General features: G+C 44.1%; 1 protein-coding gene across 1 annotated transcript in view; it reads right to left on the reverse strand.

The window, feature by feature from the left end:
• Positions 1-25,861, reverse strand: part of ASAP1 (ArfGAP with SH3 domain, ankyrin repeat and PH domain 1) — a 488,930-nt gene that overhangs the window by 35,512 nt on the left and 427,557 nt on the right. The window contains exons 16-22 of the mRNA XM_082257784.1: positions 22,031-22,194; positions 17,008-17,141; positions 12,999-13,090; positions 12,057-12,243; positions 8,466-8,551; positions 5,928-6,043; positions 1,559-1,626 (exon numbers count right to left, since the gene is read on the reverse strand). Coding sequence (XP_082113910.1) covers positions 1,559-1,626; positions 5,928-6,043; positions 8,466-8,551; positions 12,057-12,243; positions 12,999-13,090; positions 17,008-17,141; positions 22,031-22,194 — 847 coding nt within the window. The remainder of the gene's footprint in view (positions 1-1,558; positions 1,627-5,927; positions 6,044-8,465; positions 8,552-12,056; positions 12,244-12,998; positions 13,091-17,007; positions 17,142-22,030; positions 22,195-25,861) is intronic.

A 25,861-nucleotide genomic window follows, 5' to 3' on the forward strand; every position in this document is an offset into this window, starting at 1 on the left:
AGAGGCCCCCCTCCTTACATCAGGGTCCCCAGAGAGGCCCCCCTCCTTATATCAGAGTCGCCAGAGAGCCGGCCCTCCTTACATTAGGATCCGCACTTTTCCCCCCTTTATCAGGGTCCCCTCCTCCTTATATCAGGGACCCCAGAGCTGCTCCCAGTCTAACAATAAATCAAAGCATTTTCTTACCTTTCTTGAGTTCACTGAGCTGGCACTGGCAGCAGCCAGGTCTGGAGGAGGAAGCCCTGTGCTCCTCCACTGAACACAAAGGGGTGGAAGGACAGAGTCAGACAAGCCACGTGGCACAGGCAACAGCCACAGCAGCCCAGTCTGAAGCAAGAATTTCCGTGCTCCTCCACTGAACACTGGGAGGCAGGGGCGGACTCAGAAAAACCATGTGGTTGGTTGCTAGACGCTGAGTGGTCCTAGCAACCGACCACTACTGTCAGCTGCAGAAGGGGAGCCTGCAGGTTTGGCAGCAGCCAGGACTGCAGGAGAAAGTTCCAATCTCCGTTGAATGCTGGGGCAGAGTCGGACTAACCACCTGGTTAGTTGCTAGATGCTGAGCAGTCCTAGCAACTAACCACTAATGCCGGCGGCGGTAGCCAGGAGGTGGGACTGCAGCGGCGTCACTGTGGCATGCAGAATGTCAGATCTATGGCAACACTGTTGCGGGCTCAAGGGGCGGCTGCTTCGGGCCCCACAACAAAACCTGGGCCCTGGGCGGCTTCCCTTTTTGCCCCACGTTAAAGACAGCCCTGGGCAATATTGGAAATTCACAGACAGAAAAAAAGAGGACCCAAAAGGAATACAGAGTCACTAGGTAAAAACGTGCAAAAAAAATTAGGACAATAAAGACAGCGGATTTAGGAGTTATGATGAAGGCATGCTGTTTATTTAAAATGGTTGTAAAGGCTAAAGGTTTTTTACCTTCATGCATTCTCAGTGTTAGGGGCAGCTCCCCCCACCCCAACAAAATACTTACCAGAGCCCAATCTCAGTCCAGCACTGTTCCCTAGAGAAGAGGCGCTGCTCTCTCTCGCACCTCACTGGATTCTATTTGCTCCTTCTGCTGTCAAAAAAAATCCAGTGATGAGGGAGAAGGGTTGGGGCCTAGCCACGCTGTGTATGTCAATAGGCGCACACAGTGCTGCTCAGGAGCAAGCCCTCACGAGTACCCCCCCCCCCCCCCCCCTAGCAAGTTAATTACAATTAAATGTACATCCTTACAAAATATTTAGATAATAGATTTTCTTGCAATGATCTTGGCACCAGTTAGAATGACACCCTAAGTCAAAACTACAGTAATAGGCAACGTAGCCCGCACACCGTTTCACAAAAAAGGTTGTTAAGGTATATTGGCAGCCCATTCTAAATTAATGGTCTGCCTTAATTTAACATAAATATGCAAAACAAAATGGTTTAAAGCATGTCCAGTAATGCCATGCAATGGACCAGACAGAAGGACAGATTGACAGCTGAATATTGATTGGCTGCTATTGGATAATGCGGATTGTACCAATTTTCATTATACTAATATGGTCAGGACGCCGTCACTCACCAGCTCCTCACACTGGCTTGCTTTTAATCTCTTTGCAGTGTCGAAAGCGGTCTCCCCCAGCTGGTTTACTACAAGAGAAAAGCAGACATGTAATTGGTACAACTTTCTAAATCTGTCTAACTAGTAAACTAGAACTCATATAAACAAGTGAAAACACATACAAGTAGAGCACATCTTACATAAGCATGACTAATGATAATATACTAAGTGGAACCTCAAATGACTCCAACAGTGGAGTGACACGCAGTCACTACAAATGAAATACCGGTGTGTCCTTTTGGGGAGCTGCATTAAACAATACTAACAGTCTTATTATTCCTCAAAGAACTCCTGCACCTGCATAAAACCTGCACTGTAAACATGAAGGGAGAAGAAGCCAAAAGATGTTAGAATAAGTAAAGATTAAATCCTATTAGGTTTTTTTTTTGCCATCTGTGCTCTTTTACTTCCTTCCCCATAGAAACAAGAGGAAGTGAGATGAAATCTCTCCAAAGAATGGAACAGTTGTCACTGGGACAGTAGGGCCCCTTTCACACAGGCGGACAGTTCAGATCGGCCTGTACATTTTTTTGGTGGATCTGAACGGATGTCCCATGCATCTCTATGGGGCATCGGATGTCAGCGGAGACATGTCCGCTGACATTCGATCCGATCCTGTCCATCAAATCCGGACCGATGGAAACCCTATTTTCCATCCGTCCAGCGGATCGGATGAGAACGGACAGATGGTCCATTCTCATCCGATTCCCCCATAGAGAACAGCAGGGACCTGATAGCTCTGTCTCCGCACACAGCTAGGAGACAGAGCTGCCATCCGCCTGTTCAGCGGGGGATCGGCGGATAGATCCCCCGCTGAGAAAAACGGAGTCCGCCAACGGACCGCCAGGTGTGAAAGGGGTCTAAGACATAGATGGCCTTAAAAACCTTACACTGGAACAGAAGTCTAACAGGTTGGTTTTTATGACAGAAGAGACTGTATTGTGGTCTTAAATACTACTCCTTGCCTCTTAGCGGTAATGCACACTTAGCTGCACATGCACAGCACAGCATACATTTATGACACCCCTCTGAGCCGCGCTGGTTCGACTCCTGTGCGCATGTGCCATCATCGTCGCCCTGACCATTCAAGCGCCCAAGCAGACCAAAACTGGAAGGAAGATGGAAGCGTCCGTGAACAGCGGGAGTGTTGACAGCATAGCTCTGAAGGGCATAGTTTAGAAGCAAGTCTGTCATAATGTGCGAATATGCAGTTCATACCCGTACATTATGGCATTAGGCTTCAGAAGGCCCATTTAAATAAAATAGAAGAATTTAACTCTTTAGAGGTTCAGGCTCCTCCGGACTTAAAGTTGAATTTTACCCATAACTTGATAAAAAATGCTGCCTTTTAGCAAGGAACATATATTCCACATAATAATTATGCTACCAAAATGAATGTGTACTGTAAATTGCCTCCAGCATTGCTGCTGTCTCTTCTTGCTGGAGGCTGCCATTTTGCTGAAGTCTAGAACCCCTAAACAGCAGTAAATCATCAAGCGGGAACTAAACCCGTTGATTTAATGGTTTCAAAAAACAGTTTCATTCTTGGAATGCTGAGATTGCTGTCACATTTGCTTGTGTTTGCAACCAAACTGTCAAACTATCAAACGGTTGATGTCATAACTGATCACATGGGCAGCACCATAGCAGTTGCAGAGCAAACAGAAGCAGCTTCCTTGGCTGTAAAGGAAAGGAGGGTTTAATTCACTTTAAGGCTATCAGCAGATTGGCCTCTACAAATTCAGCAGTGCCTAAAAATAGAGAGCAACTGAGCATGTGCAGAGCAGGGTGATACAGTTTATTACTGGATTTTAAACAGTATAGGCACTTATTTTTAATGTGTTACAAAGCTATGCCTGCAAAAGGGGCCAGCCTGACATGATCTAGCAGGACTCAATTTTCAAGTTAAAAAGGTTAACACTGTGCCCTCGCCTTCCTGTAAACCACTTCCTGCACTTGGTTGGCTCCTAGTACTGTGCCATTCACAGCCCAATTTTAAGTGTTATCTTGAACACTTGGAGTGAAATCTAAATCTGATATCAGGTAGTTGCACTAGCAGAATTTTATTGTACAGGTATAGATTTATGAATGCTTAAATTTGTATGCGCTACCAGATAGCAGTATACTGAGCGCACATGAGTGTAAATAAGTGCCACATCCTACATAGACTAGAAATAAGTTGTTGGAGAAACATGGACTTTAAAGGCACTGAGTATATTAAAATATAACAATTTTATTGATACATGACTAAAAATACATCACAAACATAAATGACTCGCCTCAAGAAAGGCGTCAGAATATGTAGCCTCCATAATACAGTGATAAAGTATAAACACACACAAACAATACTAATTGCTGTATTTTGAGATACTTCACATCCACAGGATCTCACACAAGATGACAGGTGTGTGTACTGCCGTCCATCGAGATCGGTTGATGTGATGATAAATATATAGAATATTCATAAAGCCAGGTTGCTCAACATGTTTCGGGTATCCCCCTAGCAAAGCACTTAGGGACCCAAGGGGACGCTTTGGTTGTCCCCACACTTTAATGACAATTCTGTCAAAATAAGAGGGGCAAAGGTTACACCTTTGCCACTCTAGATGGCTTGTGAGTGCCAAAGGGGACCTACGCCTCAATCGCAGCTGCGTCCTCCATCTTTAAGGTCTCATGCACTGATATAATCAGTGCGTCCCCCAGTGCCTTTTCGTGCCCGGTTGCAGAAGTGGAGGAATCCTCCTCACTATCTGAGGATTCAGGGGGCATGGTTGCCGACCGATGCAGGGTGATCCACATCCACGGCGGCCAAATCAGATTCAGGCCCTGAGGGGACAGATGAGGCGGGGGGCACTTTTTTGTGAGCCCGTTGCCCAAAAGCCAACTCCACCCAGGACACAAAGGACTCCGGGACCGCCATCAGTGCGTCAATGGATGGTTGGGACCCTGAGGGGATCAGGTGGGGAGATGTGCTCTAAAAGACTCCATGAGTCACCAGGGGGACCCCACCAAAAAGTGTAAAACACTACTAAGGGACACCCCCACCACTCTGGCAGCACACCCAGTTGCCAGTCACAGAGCCTCAATCAATCTTCAGCAGAGAGGGAGAGGACCCCACCAGACTCACTACCCCGCAGAAACCAAGCACCGCAGCCACCAGGAGAATCTGCACTGCACGCACGGCAATCAGGGATAGAAAGGATCCAGGAGTAAGCACCAGGGGATGAGGAGGGGCTTCCACCACCCAAAACACCGCCCACTTGGCTCCACTGTCATGGCCGCCACTATTTTCTATGGCAAACCACCGTAAAATGGCCGGCGGACTACACAAACACCATGCATTGCAGCACAAAGGCTACAACAAAATGGTGGCACCAAAAGGCTCACAGGAGGGATCCCTAGGCCTCAGGACAGGCATAGGCAGGACTGGGGGCTCTGGCAGGAGCCCCCACCAGATACAACACCCCCCCCCACACAGCCTATTATCCAGTCACCAGCAGGGCACCCCTCCTGCTCCCATTGCCAGCATAGAGCCCTGCCCCGAACCCTGGAGGTGTACCAGACCAACCACACAGCCCCAGCATTAGTGGAGGTGGGGGGGGGGTAGGATGAGGGGGGTGCCTAACAGGAAGGAGGGGAACCCGGGGGTCCGACCGTCCCATGGAGGGGCCCACTTCCACCCCAAAACCCTCCAGGGGGAGAAGGGGGAACAGCTACTCACCATACCAGGAACCAGGCGGGCACAGCTCCAGACAGAACCCTTCGTCATCTAAATGGGGGGGCTGTCTGCCAGGAGGAACACTGCGACTCGGGCCGAGATGCGGTCCGGTATGCGACCTCGCAAAGTGTTTTACTCGCAGGCCAGCCGCTATTCGGTGGGGCTATGTCACGGCCAACCTAGCACAAAGCTGAAGTCTGCGCGTGCTCGCTGGCCAGACTGGGGTGACCACTGGATCTAGATTATCCAGCCCGTCGCCGAGTCCGGCAGTTGATTGTGGATCTCACAGGAAAAAAAAATCTATTTAAAAAGAAAAAATTTTGCCAGCACCAGAGATCCCAGCAAGGAACTAGGTCCTTACTCCTAACTAGGCAGAAAAAAACAGTACATATAGCAGAGAGAGGAAGTATATCCCCCTGGGACTGCCTATAGGCTTAGCCAGACTTTTGTTCTGCCTAGTGTCCTACTCCCATAGGGGGCAGTATAAATAAACCAATGGGTAAAAAGATCAGGAGCTGTGTCCGTCCATGAACGAAAGAGAAAAAATATATATATATTTTTTTTAATAAACTTAACAGAAACATAACTAAAATATAAGAAGGCAGCACTCACCCAGGTCAATAGTTGGTTTTCCCCTCAGAAGCAGTTTCAAACATTCAGGCTTATTATATATACAGCAGTAGTGTAGCGCCGTGTTGCCTTTACTGTTCGGCTTATCTAAATTTCCACTATGGACAGAGATATATAGAAAAGACAATAGTAAAATTACCATGCATAATAAACAACTTTTTTACAAGGGCAATTTTTTGCATGTTAAAATCTGCATTTGTTCCTACAAAATGAACCTAAGCCCTTAACAATTTCTTGAGGTCCTGGTAGAATAAAATGGTGTCAGTTGCAATTTTATGTCATATCATTTGTGCAAATGAATTTTAATGACATATTTTCCATAAAAAAAAAAAAATGTACTGAAATAAAATTTAGTGCATACACATTTAAAAAAATTACAGTTTTTTGTAAAATATAATAGATGTCTCAAGTAAATAAATACCAAACATGAAAACCCTGTGTGCCTGGGAAATGGCTAAAAATTGCGACAATATTGTCCATTTGTGATGCTTTAAAAGCCTTTACATGTTAATAATTCAGAGTTAGCCTAAGTTTACACTAGTGCTGCTGCAGAATAATGAGTATTTCAGTGAGCTTTTGAATCACATTTTTGCGCATTTTTACATGCATTTTTTATGTGGCTTCATGCGTTTTCTTTTGTAGGAGGAAACTGGTTGTTAAATACAAAAAAAACACCAAAAATGCATGTACATGTATTTTTATAATAATATCTGCTTTACCCCAATGTAAGAGGGAGGCCTCTGAGGGCCCCAATGTAAGAGGGAGGCCTCTGAGGGCCCCAATGTAAGAGGGAGGCCTCTGAGGGCCCCAATGTAAGAGGGAGGCCTCTGAGGGCCCCGATGTAAGAGGGAGGCCTCTGAGGGCCCCGATGTAAGAGGGAGGCCTCTGAGGGCCCCGATGTAAGAGGGAGGCCTCTGAGGGCCCCGATGTAAGAGGGAGGCCTCTGAGGGCCCCGATGTAAGAGGGAGGTCTCTGGGGACCCCGATGTAAGAGGGAGGCCTCTGGGGACCCCGATGTAAGAGGGAGGCCTCTGGGGACCCCGATGTAAGAGGGAGGCCTCTGGGGACCCCAATGTAAGAGGGAGGGCTCTGAGGGCCCGATGTAAGAGGGAGGGCTCTGAGGACCCCGATGTAAGAGGGAGGCCTCTGGGGACCCCGATGTAAGAGGGAGGCCTCTGGGGACCCCGATGTAAGAGGGAGGTCTCTGGGGACCCCGATGTAAGAGGGAGGTCTCTGGGGACCCCGATGTAAGAGGGAGGTCTCTGGGGACCCCGATGTAAGAGGGAGGTCTCTGGGGACCCCGATGTAAGAGGGAGGTCTCTGGGGACCCCGATGTAAGAGGGAGGTCTCTGGGGACCCCGATGTAAGAGGGAGGGCTGTGGGGACCCCGATGTAAGAGGGAGGGCTGTGGGGACCCTGATGTACAGGAGGGTGGCTCTGGGGACCCTGATGTACGGGAGGGTGGCTCTGGGGACCCTAATGTAAGCGGGTGGTAGCTCAGGGGACCTTGATGTAAAGGCGGGTGGCTCTGGAGACCCTGGAGTAAGGGGGGAGGGTGACTCTAGGGATGTAAGGGGGAGAGGTCTTTGATGTAAGGTTGAGGACTCTTATAAAGAGAGGGGGATAGGGATTTATGATGTAAGGGGAGAATTTGATGTGAACAGGGGGGCTCTATATGTTGTTTTGTCTGATAGACTGGCTTCTGATGAACAGTCCTGCAGCATTCGATCAGCACATGCAGCCAGTGACTGTAATGCTGATCAGTGTATTCTGACAGTGGGGGAATCCTGCTGTCAGAGTATAAAGACACAGCAGGGCGCACGGATGGAGAAATGTATTCAGTTTATTTTGTTCAGCTGTCTGGCTGAATGAAAAATACTGAACCATACATGGGCAGCTTTACTCATGGCCCCTGTACTCTATATATTATGTTTTGTATGTTACTTACTCCTCCGGACCCCTGCACTAAAAAAAAAAAATGTCATTCATTCTGAGGTTTATGTGTGTCTATAAAACTGTTACCAATGGAACAATAATTAGGAGTATTTTGTGGTACAAGGATTGTGGTGTGTGCAGTGTCTGCCTAATCGCCCCCCCTTTAAGCCCTTTGCACTTTTAGCTAGGTACACACTTAAAGGAGAAGTACGGGAAAAGCTAGTCTGGCTGTACTTCTCCTATAGAACACAGAAGTGCAGTTTGTTTTGCAATACAGTTCTGTAAGCAACACCTTATTTTCTGTCAGTGCCCCTTTTGAGACTAGACTCTGGATCCGCCCCTGATGTAAGCACTATTTAAAAAATATAAAGAATATAAAGAAGGGCAAGTATTACAATGGCGACAAATGAAGTAAAAGGATAACAAATTAAATCTTTGTAGCAGAGAGCTGCTTTGTACCTGTATAGACACTACTGATGCAGAAAACATGGAGAAAACTAAAATGTACTGATGTTTAAAACCTCAGGTATGAGACTGATGCTACATGTATATATACATGTACGATAAAAAAAATAATAATCCTCACCAGTTTTGTACTATGAAGTCAACTAAAGGCAGGGATGTCTGGTCAGCAGTGCGCACTGCAAAGTGGAGAGCGGTTTCACCTGGCTCCTGCAAATTCACAAAACAACTTTTTTTAAAAACAAAATAATTAAATGACTAGTCATCGTTCACAACATGACAAGGACTTTCCCTGAGATGTCAGTTAAAGTTTAAACACTCGATAGAAAAAAGCAATGCGTTGATTTACTGAAACTGGAGAGAGCAAATTCTGGTGCAGCTGTGCATGGTAGCCAATCAGCTTCTAACTTCATCTTGTTCAATTAAGCTTAGACAATTAAGGCCCCTTTCACACTTGCCGCTCCTTCGGCAGACTCCATTTTTCTCAGCGGGGGATCGATCGATGAGCAGGCGGATGGCAGCTCTGTCTCCATATTGTGTGCAGAGACAGAGCTGTTAGGTCCCTGCTCTTCTCTATGGGGGAATCGGATGAGAACGGACTGCCTGTCCGCTCTCATCTGATCCCATCCGATCTGCCAGACGGATGGAAAATTGGGTTTCCATCCATCTGTCCGGATTTGACGGACAGGATCGGATCAGAAGTCAGCGGACATATTTGAGACACCAGGGCTGAGGCAAAGACTGGCCGCAATGTTGAACCAGCCATAGTAAACATGCTGTGTGCCACAGCCTCCGCTTTCCTGTCAGGCAGGTCCTTAAAGGACAGGGATTTCACTACTGGGATCATGGTAGCTTTGTTAAACCTGGAAACAGAAGGGCCCACCACTGGTGGACTAGTCCACTTTTTTAACCACTCTGCAACCGCTCACAGTAATACTACTGCGGCAGAGTGGTTCGTTATCGTCCAGCCACGTAGTATTAACGTGACTGGACACTCCCCCTTCTGGGCGGCGCTTGCGCGCCGCCGGAGGCTCGCTCCCGCTGTTTTCATTCACAGCGGGAGTCGGGCCAGGGGAGGAGCAGCGGCGATCGCCGCTGCTCTTACCCGATCGTCGGGGATCGAGTCTGGAGATCCGCCCGCTGTGTGTAAACACAGCGGGCGGACCTCCATAGTGACAGGGAGTGACAGATCGGACTGTTCAGCATAGCTGGACATCCGATCTGTCCATGAATCACATAGTCACCCCCCCCCCTACACGTCAGTAAGCACCAGGCATACATTAACCCCTCCCTCTCCAATAAAATTAACCCCTTCCCTGCCAGTGTCATTTTTACAGTAACAGTACATATATATAGCACTGATTACTGCAGTAATGTCACTGGTACCCCCAAAAGTGTCAAAAATGTCAGTCAGGGGTCCGGTCTGTCCGCCGCAATGTCGCAATCCCGCAAAAAAAATCGCAGATCGCCGCCATTACGCGTTAAAAAAAAAACACCAAAAATGACAGAAATCTTTCCCTTTGTTAGTAAACGCAATAACTTTTGCGCAAACCAATCAAAATACGCTTATTGCGATTTTTTTTACCAAACATATGTAGCATAAAACAAATTGGCCAAAAATTTTTAAAAAAATTGGTTTTTACATCTTTTTTGGGGGGAATTTCATATAAAAAAATGTTAAAAATATTGTTATTTTTTCAAAATAAACGCTCTTTTTTTGTTTATAGCGCAAAAAGTAAAAATTGCACAGGTGATCAAATACCACCAAAAGAAAGCTCTGTTTGTGGGAAAAAAAGGACGTAAATTTCGTTTGGGTACGGCGTCGCACGACCGCGCAATTGTCAGTTGAAGTCGCACAGCGCCGAATCGCAAAAAGTGGCCTGGACGGAAGACAGCAAAATCCTCCGGTGGTAAAGTGGTTAAAAATGACTCTGCAAAAGGGTAAAGTACAGTAAACCTTTTTGGGTCCACAAAGGGTAATTTTGGTTGTTCCCATTCCTTACAGGAAAACCTGTCAAAATAAGGCACATAAGGAAACACCTTTGGAGTACGAGGTGACCTATGCGTACCAAATGACAAAGCCACGCCCGTGGCAATATCAGCCGCATCCTCTATTTTTAAAGTCTCACGCACTGCAGTGATAGGTGTCTCTACCAGTGCTTTTTAATTCGCTGCTTCGACCATGGAGGAATCATCCTCACTATTGGATGGATCTGGGGGTGAGATATTAAGCCCCCCTGGACAGGCCTTGTCCACGGCGGCATCAGGCTCAGAATCAGATGAGACAAACTGAGCAGGGTAAGGCGGGGGACACTTCCTCCTGGGCCTTTGCCCACACGCCACTTCCACCCAGGACACGAAGGACTGCAGGACTCCCATCAGTGTAACCATGGGAAGCTGGGGTTCCAAGGGACCTTCCACCTCCATGAGGGGGGTCATTGGGGGAGATGTGACCCTGAGGCTCCATAAGGAAAGAAGACCTTGCAGTACAAAAATGATCTTCGGACCGGGCATCACCATGGACGCCATCCCTGTTCATATGTCCCAGGCACAGGAAGAGAAAACTGAGGCGGAAGAGGAAGAATAGGAGCTGCGGCATTCCCACGAGGCTTCGGTCGTCTCCAGCGTCTCCCAGACTGAGGGAAAATGGCCCTGTGAAATCATCAGACTACACAAACATGGCCACCAGCTGGAGACCAGCCAGACTAAGGGAAAATAGCCCCAGTGACATCATGCAGGCAGGTCTGATAGCCCCTGGAGGTTACCTGCATCCACCCCAAACAAACCACCAAAAGGGGAGAGGGGAGACTATACTTACCTTTCCATGGTGCGGTTAACACTCCAGACAGAATCCTCGCCACCAAAGTAGGGGAGCTGTCGGCCAAGGGACCGCTGTGGCTCAGACCCAAGCCCGGTTGTATGCGACCCTGCGAGACGTTTTAACTTGCAAGCCAGCCTCCTAGCGTGTAGCTGCGGTCTCGCTGGCTGGGCTCGCTGGAGGGGACCAATGGATCTAGATTATCCAGCCCGTCTCCCAGCCTGGCAGTTAATTGTAGATCTCCAGAGAGAAAAAACAAAAAAGGAAGGAGAAAAAAATTGCTAGGTCCAGCCGGGAGCCTGGGCCCTTACTCCTGACTAGACAGATTAAAACTGGTTACCAAGAGCAGAGAGGGGGGTTATAAACCAAGCGGAGTACGACCCATAGGCGTAGCCAGGTGTTTTTTGTTCTGCCTAGTCCTACTCCTGGAGAAGGCAATATAACCCAGTAGGTATGATTTATGGAGCGCTGTGTCCATTGATGAATGAAAGAGAAATGTGCATTTAATATTTTTTCCCTCAGGAGCCTGCAGGGCATTGCATTCGTGATCAGTGGATCAGGGGTGCACTGTCAGGATCTTGCAGACAAGCCCTACAGGTTTCAGCCTATACCATCATACAGGCTGACTGTTTACAGGCTGAAGGGTTTGTGAATGAACTATGAGAGCGCTCATTAGTGCCCTAGCAGTCCACTGAAAACTACAAGCTGTCAGCCACAATAGTTGGCATTACTTGTAGTTTTCTCATTCACAGATCACGGTGAATGAATGACATGGCCATGTGGGGATGGGGGCAGGTCTGGAGCATGTTACAAGTTACACCTGAATTTTGGGTGCATCAAGCTCTGAAAAGTGAACTCTTACTTTAAGCAGCGTAATACTAAACATACTGACAGTACCTGTCCAGATTCTACCAGTGGTTCCATAATCTCTACTCCTTCTGCAAAGACTTGAATTAGTGCAAGTAAATCCCTCGATTTCACAGCCTCCAGAAGCTCGCTGAGTTTCTCTGCTCCTGAAGCGCACATCTTCCGGCAGAACTTATGTTCCATATACTTGGCTGTGATGTATTCTTTACGTGCAGTCCTAGGAAGAAAAGACATACAATAAATACAGCATGGCAATGATAGTGATGGACTGATTCCATTTAGTAGATGTGATTACTATGTTGAAGAGAAATTTCACACAAAGAATCAGTTATTGAGCTGATGGGAAAAATCTGATCATGTTCTATTGGAAATGAGGAACTCTTCAAATACATAATGTGCAAATTAGGGCTTAACTAAATCTGCCATTTGGCCTATTTCGAGGAAAGTAACAGGTTCTCTTGATAGCACACCATCTCTGCTGTTGACAGCCCTGCCTGTGAGATTCTTGAGAAAACTCTGCTTATAAGCCTACAGAGGTCTTAAAACCAGCCCCCCCCCCCCCCCCCCATACGACATTGCTTGGGCCTGGTAACTGGACTGCATTGTGGGAGGACAGAGCAAGTATTACATGCTCTCTCATGCTTGAAGTACCAGATATTCATCAGGGCACCAGATGGAGAATGTGGCAGTGTGAAGAAGGTAAGTATCTACAACGAAGGGGGGCATGCTATGACCTGAACCTCTAACTTTGTGGAAAAGTGACATGCTTACTTTGATATGCCCACAAATTAAAGAAGGTGGATAAACGAGCAAGCACCAGTCTCAACAGTCTGCTGCAAAAACACAAAGGCTCAGATTTACCTGTTATTAGTGGTAAACTGGTGCGCTGTGTTTACCTTGGCTCAGAATACACAGGGGCTGCCTTCACGGTACCTAGGCAGAGAAACTTCCACCTTTTTTCTTAATACTTACATATCACTGGAAGGAGTAGGTTTTGGTGACGGAGTGGGTAAATTCCCTTCCATTATTTCATTAAAGCTATTGTTTCCTACATTCTTGGCCAGCTGTAATAAAAAAAAAAAAAAAAAAAAAAACATTGTGAGAACGTATATAGAACTGAGGTTGTTTAAAGTCTTAGTCCGTTCAAGACTAAAAGCACAGTTTTGTGTAGACAACGATGGAATTTAGCCACCACTGCTAATTTAGATCTCATTAGGTCTAATGCCCCGTACACACATTCCGATAATCGTATGATAATCGTACGACTAATGTTTCGTAAATTGTTGCACGTTACTAAAATCTAAACCAACTCTGCATACAAACCATCAGATTTTCTTCGTACGATTCACTGACCAAGTATATTTTTCGAAGCTACGTATCGGAAGTGATGTATATACGTCTGACCCCTGCGGATTATTTTACTGTTTCCGATCATGCGTGGTATTTGTCGATCGACTTTTCGCGTACGCATACTGTACTGACGAAAGATTATTGTTCGAGAAGATGTCCTATGACAGATGTTTTCCTGTTTGTCCCTTCGGATTTTGTTGGACCAACTGTCGTGATCGGCTGTCGAAAGCTGTATACTAACGATCAGATTATCGTGAGATCAGGCCGAAAGCGAGTTTTGTCGTACGATTATCGGAACGTGTGTACGGGGCATACGTTTTAGCTCCCCGAACAGATTCTGGGCTCAGAATTTATAGAATATAGATATATACTACTAATCTTTCTGCACACTTGATGGGTCTGCTGTCCTGCCCATGTTAGATGATGAGGTAAAGTTCGAGGCTCCCCAGACTCACTGGCATTGCTGTGACATGTTTATTGTAGATAAAGAGTAGTAGCCATAATTTAAAGGTGCAGTATTGAATTATCAGTCGTGAGTCACCACCATCACCAGAAAGATTGGACATTCACCTGATGGCGGGGCTACCATTACAGTAGTTAGAAAGCCTCAAATGTACAAAACCAGGAATCGCACTGGATTTCAAAGTGGAAGGGAGACCACCGCTGAATCACCTTATATGAATCCAACTGGGAAATGAAGCAGCACAGCCAGAGCATAGAATGCTGCAGGCGACCCGGAATCGCACAGCAGTGGGATGTCAATGCCAATAAGTCACCTTGATGCGTTTCGTCCTAATGGACTTGGTCACAGGGTCCGTGGTTCACCCTGTGACCACATCCATTAGGACGACTTATTGGCAGTTACGTCCCGCTGCTGCGGGATTCCGTGTCGCCAGCAGCATTCTATGCTCTGGCTGAGCTGCTTAATTTCCCAGTTGGCATCAAATACGGTGATCCAGTGGAGGTCTACTTTCCACTTTGAAATCCAGGGCGATTCCTGGTTATGTACATTTGAGGTTCTCTAGCTACTGTAATGGTAGCCACGCCATCTGGTCAGTGTCCAATCTTTCTGGTGATGGTGGTGACTCGTAACTGATATTCAATACTGCACCTTTAAATGACAGCTACTACACTTTATGATCTACATTTTGGATACCAAGTTGTCTGGACATTATTTATGGGGTTTTTTTTTGGTGCACTACACTTTATTTAATTTTACATATTTGATGTACATGGATTCATATTTTCTCTGGACAAGCAACAGGTCTCCTTAACCAGTAGTGAAAATAATAATGCATAACAATTCACAGTTCTCCCAATTTCTGAATTTAGAGCAACTAATACCTCAAACCCACAAGGACATCAGTCCCTCACTCTAGCCAGCTCTCATTTCTTTAGCAGCAGTAGAGGTCCCTAGGCAATCATCAGAATCAAGAAGGTGGTCCTGCCATTGCATATAAGTCCATTATCTGCTAATGTTTGATGATCAGCTGTGGTTGCACCCTTTCCACATAAGTTTTACATCTAAAACCATCAGGAACCAACAATGAAAGCAAAGTAAATGCTCTGGCATTGCACTGCCACTGCAGCCTGACTCGGTGCCAATGTGTTTTATTTTAGGCTGTCAAAAGCATAAAGTATTGCAGATATCACAAAAGTAACTAACTAAACCAATAAAGGTACAGTGGGGAAAATGATTTGATCCCCTGCAGATTTTGTAGGTTTGCCCACTTAAAAAGAAATGAAGGGTCTATAATTTTTTAACATAGATGTATTTTAAATGATAGAGACAGAATATAAACCAAAAATCCAGAGAATACACATGTTACAATTGTTATCAATTGAGTTGCAGTTCAGTGAGTAAAATAAATATTGGATCCCCAAGCAAAACATGACTTTGTGCTTGGTGGAGAAACCTTTGTTGGCAAGCACAGAGGTAAAGCTGGATACACACTATAAGATTTTCTTTAGATTTTTTCCTTCAGACTTACCAAAACCATATAATATGAGGTCAGACCCAAACACTTTCAATTTGTATGCAATCAGGCAGGCCCTTGTACTACATAGTTGAAGGTAAATCTAAAGGAAGTCTACCAACAAAAGTTGTATAGTGTGTATCCAGCTTAAGACATTTCTTGTAGTTGGATACCAGGTTTGCACACATTTCAGGAGTGATTTCGGTCCACTCTTCTTTACAGATTCTTGGCTGTCACTTGACAAGTCAAAGTTTCAGCTCTCTCTATACATTTTCTATAGGATTAAGGTCTGGAGACTGGCTAGGCCACTCAATGGCCCTAATAGGTTTCTTGAGCCACTCCTTTGTTGCCTTGGCGGTATGTTTTGGGTCATTGTCATGCTGGAAGACCCATCCATGACCCATCTTCAGTGCTCTGGCTGAGGGAAGAAGGTTCTCATCCAAGATTTTACAATACATGGCCCCATCCATTGACCCCTCAATGTGGCAGAGTCGGTCTGTACCTTTAACAGAGAAACAGCCCCAAAGCATAATGTTTCCACCTCTGTGCTTGACTAGGGATGGTGTTTCTTAGGGTTATAGTCAGCATTTTTCCTCCCCCAAACATGGCGAGTCTCCCTCCTCAAGAAGGCACATATACAGTCATGCCAATAAACATCTAAATATTTGAGAGAACGATTGGGAGAAAGTGCTGTGGTCAGATGAGACCAAAATTTCGTTTTTTGGCATTAAATTGACTTGCTGTGTTTGGAGGAAAAGAAATTCTGACTATGACCTGAAGAACACCATCTCTACAGTCAAGCACGGAGATTGAAACATTATGCTTTGGGGCGGTTTCTCTGCTAAAGGTACAGGCCGACTTTGCCGCGATGAGTGGCCAAAGGACGGGGCCATGTATTGGAAAATCTTAGATAAGAACCTTCATCCTTCAGACAGAACACTGAAGATGGGTCCTGGATGGGTCTTCCAGCATGTTATGACCCAAAACATACCGCCAAGGCAACAAAGGAGTGGCTCAAGAAGAAGTCTATTAGGGCCATTGAGTGGCCTAGCCAGTCTCCAGACCTTAATCCTATAGAAAATGTATGGAGAGAGCTGAAACTTCGACTAAGGTCATGGAGTGGCCTAGTCAGTCTCCAGACATTAACCCTATACATTTTTTTTAGAGGGAGCTGAAACTTCGGGTTGCCAAGAGACAGCCAAGAAACCTTAGGGATTTAGAGAAGATCTGTAAAGAAGAGTGGACCAAAATCCCTCCTGAGATGTGTGCAAACCTGGTCACCTACTACAAGAAACGTCTTACCTCTGTGCTTGCCAACAAGGGTTTCTCTACCAAGTACTAAGTCATGTTTTGCTTGGGGATCAAATACTTGCTCACTGAACTGCAACTCAATTTATAACATTTGTATCATGTGTTTCTTCTGGATTTTTGGTTGATATTCTGTCTCTATCATTTAAAATACACCTATGATAAAAAATAGACCCTTCATTTCTTTTTAAATCAGCAAGGGATCAAATAATTATTCTCCACACTGTATCTACCTTAAAAATCCCCCCCTTTTGTAAAGCCACGACCGGCTGAGATTGGCTTTCCAGCTGAGCTTTTACTGTCCCCTACCAATTCCCATGATGAATTCACTAGAAGACAAAGCTCACCAAGAGTTCAGAAGTGCCTAATTTGTCTAATTCCAGAGACTGGATTCTAGAAATGTGGACGCCCATTTCCCTATGAATGCCGGAACATTCTATACAAGTTAAAATCCCCAGGTTAGTAGACAGCCATGTTGGATCTGTAAAGATAAAAAAAAGGAGAGTTAAAAAAAGGCTAAAATAGAGAACAAGAAAAATACTGAAGTATAAGTAACCACATCATTCCATTCTACAAAGTCTAAAAGTGATCTTCCATTGGCCTATCTAAAGTATTATACATTACGGTGTTCGGACATATATCACACTGCGAATCTGAGTTACATGAATGGGACGCCACGAGCCACTACACCAAAGACTTTACCCAACAGAGAAAGAGGTCTTATAGAAAAAACAACAGAAATTTGTCTGTAAAGGTATCCGTGCATGCAAAAGGGGCAACAAAATACAGAATCCCTAAATTTGACTGTGATCTTATTTTGCTTTTTCTACATCTGGCCGCTAGACCTCTTTCCAAACCCACGCCATGCCATGCCCTGGTCTTTATACTGGCAAACCTCTGTTTTTAGGGTCCATGATTAAAGGACAAAATTATACTAAAGTCTTGTTTTTTTTTTTTTAAATAACAAACATGTTCTACTGATCTGCCCTGTCCAGTGGTTTTGCAGAGCAGCCTGAATCCTCCTCTTTTCGGGTCACTCACTGGCACAGCTCGCTATGGGGGCACCCAAGCCAAGATGCTGCTCTGTGTTTCCATTCAGGCACAGACCCGTGGTTCGGCCCCACCTCCTCCCCCCCCCCCTCATTGGCTAACTGACTTTGACTGACAGCAGCGGGAGTCAATGACGCCGCTGCTGTATCTCAGCCAATCAGGAGGGAGAGTCTCGGATGGCTGAGGCACTCTCATGCACATCGCTGGATAGAGATAGGGCTCAGGTAAGTATCAGGGGGGCTACTGCACATAGGTTTTTTTTTTATCTTAATGCATAAGATAAAAATAATGCATAAGATAAAAAAAAAACTTTTGCCTTTAGAACCACGATAATTTCTGAGACATTCTCTCTAGATCTAGGTCAATGTGGTGTACATATTTATACTCATTGTTGGTAACCATTATGCCAAATTTTTTCACTGTTTCCTTGATGTTCCAAACTGCTTTACTTTTTTATTGAGCTGTCCTGTTAACTAAACTGTTGTTAAAAGAAAACCAATAAACACTTACTGAATACTGACAGCAGGAAATATTAAAGTGGTTCTAAAGGCTCAAGGTTTTGGCCCTTGGCTACCACTGCTGTAAATCAGAGCCAGTGAGCAAATTAGAAGAGAAGGGGGCTGAGCCACCGCTCTGTGTGTATATGAACATGCAGAACAGCGGCTCGGGAGTCCCCACTGCAAGCTGCTTGTTGTTGGGGCACTTGGCAGGAGGGAGAGGCCAGGAGTTCCGGCAGGGGACCTGGGAAGAGGAGGATCAGGGCTGCTCTGTGCAAAACTAACTGCACAGAGCAGGTAAGTATAACATGTTTATTTATTTTAATAATTGCCTTTAATATCACTTTAAGGGACAAAAAAAAAAAAATCCTGGATCCCTACTATTATCTTTGCCGAGTGCGGCCAACAGGGCTCCAAAGGATCCCCATACAGTATATGGAGTATGGTCTTACCATTACCATGCTCCCCTGCTGTTCTTAGACTTTCAGAAAGTCAGTATTTTCATAGAATTTCCAAAACCTAAATACTACTTTAAAAGGAACATATAGAAGTTTAAAAATATATACTACTGATTTATATATGACCAAATTAATAATTTAATTTTTTTAAAAACATGCTTTTCTTTTTTAAAAAGGTAGATTAGGAATATTGTCAATGAAATCTTCACGTTTACTTACAGCCTCTTATACCGTAGTCTGCAGGGGGTGATAGTGAGAATAACAATCTATAAATCCGGGTTAATTCAGGTTTTAAAAAAGTTTAGTTGCCAATATGTTGTGAACAGGCTGAATGTGTTCCAATTAGGCTTGAAAAGCACAATAGACACAGCTAAATAAATCAAAGAAAAGGCACACCTCTCCCCCTCTCTGCTAGCACAGATAGCAGAAGACATTTAAATGCAGAGTCAGAGCTGCACTTATAGAATGTAAAAACTGTATAATGGACGCACCCTGTGCTACATTATTTCGATGGCAAATGGGAAGAATGCTCCTGACAAATATCTAAAAAGAACAATGGTGTCAGTGGGAAACAATCAGAGAAGCATAAATTGCTCATTGCCTAAGGAACCCCTAGTAACCTCTGGAGGAACCCTTGTTGAGAAACCTTGCCTTAGATACAGGACATACTGCTTGTCAAGTCAACGGCAGCCTTAACAGAGCTTATTATTTACATCATTCCATGGTACCGCAGGGCTTCCTCCCTGCCGGACCAGTCCTCTGAAGATGCTCCTCTTTTTGTGTTGTGTGGCTGCCCCCTTACCAATATTAATATTTATAATGCAGGCAGCTAAATGAGGGCCTGCCCACGGGACAGGTGAGAAGACTGGTGTGGTGGCTGCCGTGGGACTGAGGTGTAAGGTAAGAATAATAATCTATTACAACCCCTAGACAAAAAAAGCATTATGGGGAAGGGGTGCGCTGTCACTACTTAATTTCTGCCGCATGCCTGGAGGAAGGCTTGAAAAAAATAAATAAATAAATAAAAACTAAATTTTTCACATTTCTGCATATTAAAAATGGAGATATGCATTAAATTATTTATCCACCAGATGGCAGTATTTATCCATTTGTGAAAATAACGGCGATTCAAGAGAACTATTTTACTTAAAGTGGCATTAAAGCTAAAAACAAAAATGGAATATATTGCAGCTTTCCAGTTCTTAGATGTTTTTTTTTATGCATTTTGCCTTTACTTCACCTGGTGATCCAGCCAGTAACACACTTCCCTGTGCTTGACTAATAAATCGAACCTCAACACCAAGCCAATGCTTGGCATGGCTTATAAGCAGCAAACAATCAGTTTTGCCTCCTTTTTGTATAAAGATTTTATGTTAAAGGGGTTGTAAAGTCAGGAAGGTTTTTTTTTTTTTTTTTTTATCCTAATGCATTCTGTACATTAAAATAAAAAGCCTTCTGTGTGTAGGAGCCCCCCTTAGCCCCTCTAATACTTACCTGAGGTCCATCTAGATCCAGCGTTGTTGCAGTTGTGCCTCGGCTGCCAGGGACTGCATGAGAGATCTACCTTTTGTGGGTGGACTCTTGATTAGAAATCATCCTTTTATGGTAGGAAGAGAGTTTCTAATGCATCCCCGCTCCTGCCCAATTGTAATAGTATATAAAATACAGTACAATGTCAAACTGTTAGCAGTATGTAGCATTTGGTAAAGCGGTGCACCAACTTTAAATCTCAGTGTTTAGCCCAGAGTATCACTCTTTGGTAAAAGGATTTATATGTGCATAGCTGAATATGATTATGTCAGACATTGAGCATGTGTCCCAAAAATATGGTGCCACATGTAATGTAATGGATACAAAAATTTATTATACAAAATACTTAAAAGCAGACACCTAGAATTAAAAACTGTACATCAACTGTATACATTGATCACATATATAGATACATATATACCCCAAAAGGGTCACACTATATGCAACAAGTGTGAAGGTGCACATCTGACGTATTTGGACTTCAAAAATCTTCTTCAGAGGGTAATGCAGCAGGGGCAACTTTCTATGAAAGACCAATAAATTACAAGAACAGTATAGAGAAATAGACATATTGCAATCCTTTATATCTATAACAATCTCACAACATACTACAAAAGTATATGACCAACTTACAATATGAATAGCAAAGGCCAACCCACATCTATGGAGCACCCCAGGTACCTTGGGGGAATCAAAAGCACCAAGGTGGTGAGATTTAAGGGGTGCACTTACCACAGAGCAAAACATTTAATCAAGAAGTATAATTAAAACAAAACACCAAGGCAAAAAAATCCTTGTATATTATCAAAGAAAACAGAACCCAGAAGAAAGTGTAAGTAGTGCTTTGAGTCTTACATAGAACATAAGCGCGTCAGGTATTACTCAAGGTGGACACAATAGATGAAGATCCAATGCACACATTTTTAGATGGTATGTCGATTTAGCTCTCGGAGGATAGGATTAGACCCCGTTCAGACAGGGGCGACACGACTTGATGGGGCGACCTGTGAAGTCGCGACATGCACGGACTTCATATCATTGAAGTCAATGCAAGTCGCCTCCAGGTCGCCCCAAAGTAGTACAGGACCCTTTTTCTAAGTCGGAGCGACTTGTGTCGCTCCTATTAGAACGGGTCCTGTGCTAATCAATGGCGAGCGACAATGGGGTCTTAATCTCAAATCCTATGCAAGTCTCAAAGCACTACTTACACTTTCTTCTGGGTTCTGTTTTCTTTGATATTATACAAGGTTTTTTTTTTTTTGCCTTGGTGTTTTTTGTTTTGTCTTGTTTTATTATACTTGCTTGCATTTTTTGCTCTGTGGCAGTGCGTCCCTTGAATCTCACCTCCTTCTGATTCCCCCCAGGGAACTGGGGTGCTCCATAGATGTGGGTTGGCCTTTGCTATTCATATTGTAAGTTGGTCATATACTTTGTAGTATGTTGTGACATTGTTCAATTTATAAAAGATTGCAATATATATTTCTCTATACTGTTCTTGTAATATATTGGTCTTTCATGGAAAGTTGCCTCTGCTGCATTACCCTCAGAAGACGACTATTAAAGTTGAAATGCTTTAGAGAAAGAGAGGTGCACCTTCACACTTGTTGCATATAGTGTGACCCTTTTGGGATATATATATATATATATATATATAGCTAGATGTGATCAATCTATAGAGTTGATGTACAGCTTTTATTCTGTATGCCTGCTTTTAATTATTTTGTATAATAAACTTTTTGTATCTTTTATGGTTGTGCAATTTCTCCATTGACGTTAAAATCCCACCATTACATTTACCATTTCTATGTGCATAGCTTCAGCAATTTTAATGTTACCTTGGGACCCGCAATCACAGCAGGCATCATTTCCTGGTGTTTTCTGTACATCTTCAATGATCGCTTTCGTCAAGTCCTCCAAACTGCTCTCTCCCGTACTCTGATCTCCACGGAATGCCATGTTAAGTGCTTCTTCTTTGCTGTTAGTTAACACTGAAATCCAACTGTGAAAAGCAGGACAAAACAAAATAAAAATAATAATCAATTTCTTCAAAAGAAGTGGCCTGTACATTCAGAATTTAATTAGTCTCTAGAAATATACTTCTTTTAAAGACATACATAAATGTGCCCAACCTAAAGTAAACAAACTTTTTAAAGTATACTACAAAATCGTTCTTAAAGTGTAAAGTCAGGTGGTTGATTTTTGCCTATAGGTAAGCCTATAGTAAAGCTTACCTGTAGGTACAGTAAATATCTCCTAAATGTGCACCATTTAGGAGATATTTATATTAGCAGCAGCTGGTGACATCACCGTCACATGCGACTGAACTCTGAATAGACTGTGCTGTCCATTCAGAACTCTATGACTTCATCGTGGCTCGGCCATTCACACATCCAAAGCCCGCAAACCCGGAAGGAAGACCGAGTAAAGATGGAAGCTCCTACATCGGTGACAGCACCCCGCTGGAGAGCTTCATTTTCAGTTAAGTCTGTCATATTATGACTTGAACTGCCGACGGACCCAACTGTATTGTTGTATTTTTGCGGTTTACTCCCACTTTATTTTACGGAGAACTAAACCCTAACTGAATAACATTTAATACGCTAAAGCACTGTGTATTATAAACAATTTACATTTTCCGCTTTTGGTACGCTCCTCTGGTCTCTTTACAGCCATTTCCTGTCTACATACACACCATTACTCGGTCGGCTACCAAACAGCAGCAACTGCCAAACATGTCTGAACAATGTGTGTCAGCACAGCCGCATATAGACTTCCCTGGACAACACAGCACAGGAGTTGGAAGAGGGACAGAGTGTTGTCTCCCTATATTAGAAAGAACTCAAGCAAGAATTTTGTGGCAACATTAGCAATTTTTATTTTGATGAAAGCTGCAGATTTCAAAAGACTGATAAAGACTTTGAAATCATATTTACAAGGTAAAGGTTATAAGATTTTAGTAAGAAGGGTTACACCTACTTACATTTGATTGTCCCATATATTTGCCTTGCTTCATGCCTAGCTGGTGTGACACGCTGGGGTTTCTTAGCTCAATGGTAGCACCAAAACAGTGAGTTTACTCCACGCCAGATATAGTTTTCAGGGCTTTCCTGCTAACTTTTATTTAACCACTTGCCGACCAGCCGCCGGCAATATATGGTGGTAGGTTGGAGGTTCCCGAGAACGGCCGTACCTGTGTACTGTGTTTCGCGGGAGCGATCCTGGGGGCACGTGCGATCACTCCCCGTGGAGAGAGAATGGCGGTTTGCTGTTGTAAACACAGACCGTTATTCTCTAAGGAATCAATACAGAGCTCCTCCTATTTTGGAACATAGGTCTCTGTGTTGATTCCATAAGCCCATCCCCCTCACAGTTAGAAAACACCCCCTAGGCTCACATTTAACCCTTTGATCGTCCCTGGGTTAACCCCTTCCCTGCCAGTGTCATTATTACAGTAACAGTGCATATTTTTAGCATTGATTACTGTAGTATTGTCACTGGTACCCTCCAAAAGTGTCAAAAATGTCAGTTAAGGGTCTGATCCCTCCGCCGCAATGTCGCAGTCCTGCAAAAAATTGTTGATCGCCGCCATTACTAATAAAATAAATAAATAAATAAAAATGAGAAATCTTTCCCCTAGTTTGTAGACGCGATAATTTTGTGCAAGCCAATCAAAATGCGCTTATTGGCAACTTTTTTATGAAAAATATGTAGCAGAATACAAATTGGCCTAAAATAATAAAAAAAAAATAGACTTTTAATTTTTTTCATGGGGAATGTTATATAAAGTGAAAATATATATATTTTTTTCCAGAACTGTCGCTCTTTTTTTATAGCGCAAAAATTAAAAAATGCACAGGTGATCAAATATCACCAAAAGAAAGCTCTGTTTATGGGAAAAAAGGAAATCAATTTTATTTGGGTACAGAGTCGCACGACTGCGCAATTGTCAGTTAAAGTAACGCAGTGCCGAATCACAAAAAATGTCCTGGTCATTAAGGGGGCAAATCCTCCCGGTCCAGAAGTGGTTAAAAGAAAGTCAAACTTCATATAGGTATGTCTTCCCACACAGGAGGTTCCCATCAATGCAATAAACATAATATTCAACCTCCGGGCTCTCTTGCGATAGCTTTACTGTTCTGATTAATACTGCAAGGTCCTGACCATCATCAAACACATCCCAGTGTCCATTGCACAGATGCTGTACCTCAGCACTGCATCTTTCCGCATAGCTCCCTAGCTGCTCTATCCCTCCTAGACTCTCTCTCAGGCTCGGGCCTTGGTCTGTCCCAACCTGGACAGCATGGTGCATAGCAGCACCTCTGATGGTTCCCTTCACACACTGACCTCCTCAGGGGGGTGGAGCTCTGAGCTCTATCTCTGGCTCTCATAAGGAGCCGGCACACACCTGTGCCATTAGTGTACTGGCGTAAACCACCATTTTACCAAGTGGCATGGGGTCACACTGCCACACTGGGCAGAACATAGATATACTGTTTCTGTGATCACAGGGATAAAACTTTGCCTGCATACCCTGCAGCAGTGGTTCAGCAAGGCAGTCGTAACAAGTTAAACTCTTCACCGTCGCCCCCTCCCCCAGAGCTTTTATGCAATTCATTACTGCTGTTAGGGGACTGGGAAACAACCACACTCATTCCTGCTCACTGATACAACTAAAATGTAACTGGATATATTCAGGATAGATAGATAGCTAGATAGAATGGATACTTACTTTCAATAAACTGACAATTATTTTAGATCTGAAAATCATACTCCCATGGTTAACCTTGTTTTAAAGCTTTGGGAATGGAGGTGAATGTGTTCGGTGATACCGCAGTGATTGGTGGAAAGGTGGACCATACCCAAAAGAACATGTTTTTTTGTAACGCATCTTTTTCATGTAAACATATGCTTAAAATTGAGGATTCTAAAGGATGAATTGTAAACAAGGAAGTACTTTATAAGCTGAAAAAGATGTTTCTGAAAATGACACCTCAATAAAATATCATGCAATCATCACAAATTATCTTTATCATTCAGATTTCTCCATCAAATGAAGCACAGCAATTTCACAGTATTGCCTTCTTCCAGCATTGACTTTCTTTGCAGCTTTTAGCAAGCAGTGACATAAAACCTAAGAACCACAAAGGAAGTTGAGGCTGGAAGCTGGCAGGTCTAAATTGGGAGCAGATACCAATACAACACTCAGTCACTGCCTGCAGGTCAAACGCTGATTAAAGAGGAAGTAAACCCTCCTCTGCAAGTTGTACCTATAGGTAAGTCTATGATAAGGCTTACCTGTACTGTAAATATCTCCTTATCATGCACCGTTTAGGAGATATTTACTTTGCTTGCAGCCAGTGACATCACTGGTGCATGCGCTCTGAAGGAACGGCCGCTCGTGTCGTTCCTTCAGAGCCCTATGCTGTGAACGTCGGCTCCTGCACGCATGCGCATGAGAGACGTCATCGCGGCTCCAGCCAATCAGATGGCCGGATGCCGCAAACCCGGAAGAAGGGCAACCGAACATGTCACCCGTGAGAGATGTGAGCGGGCGGCACTGCGGGGCTTCGTTCTAAGGTAAGTATTTCATAATGAGCTAGTATGCGATCATTGCAATGCATACTAGCTCATTATGTGTTTGTCTTTCAGGTGTTTTTTTTTTAATT

This window comes from Pelophylax lessonae (assembly GCF_965119305.1).
Source record: "Pelophylax lessonae genome assembly, chromosome: 5".
NCBI classification, from domain to species: domain Eukaryota; kingdom Metazoa; phylum Chordata; class Amphibia; order Anura; family Ranidae; genus Pelophylax; species Pelophylax lessonae.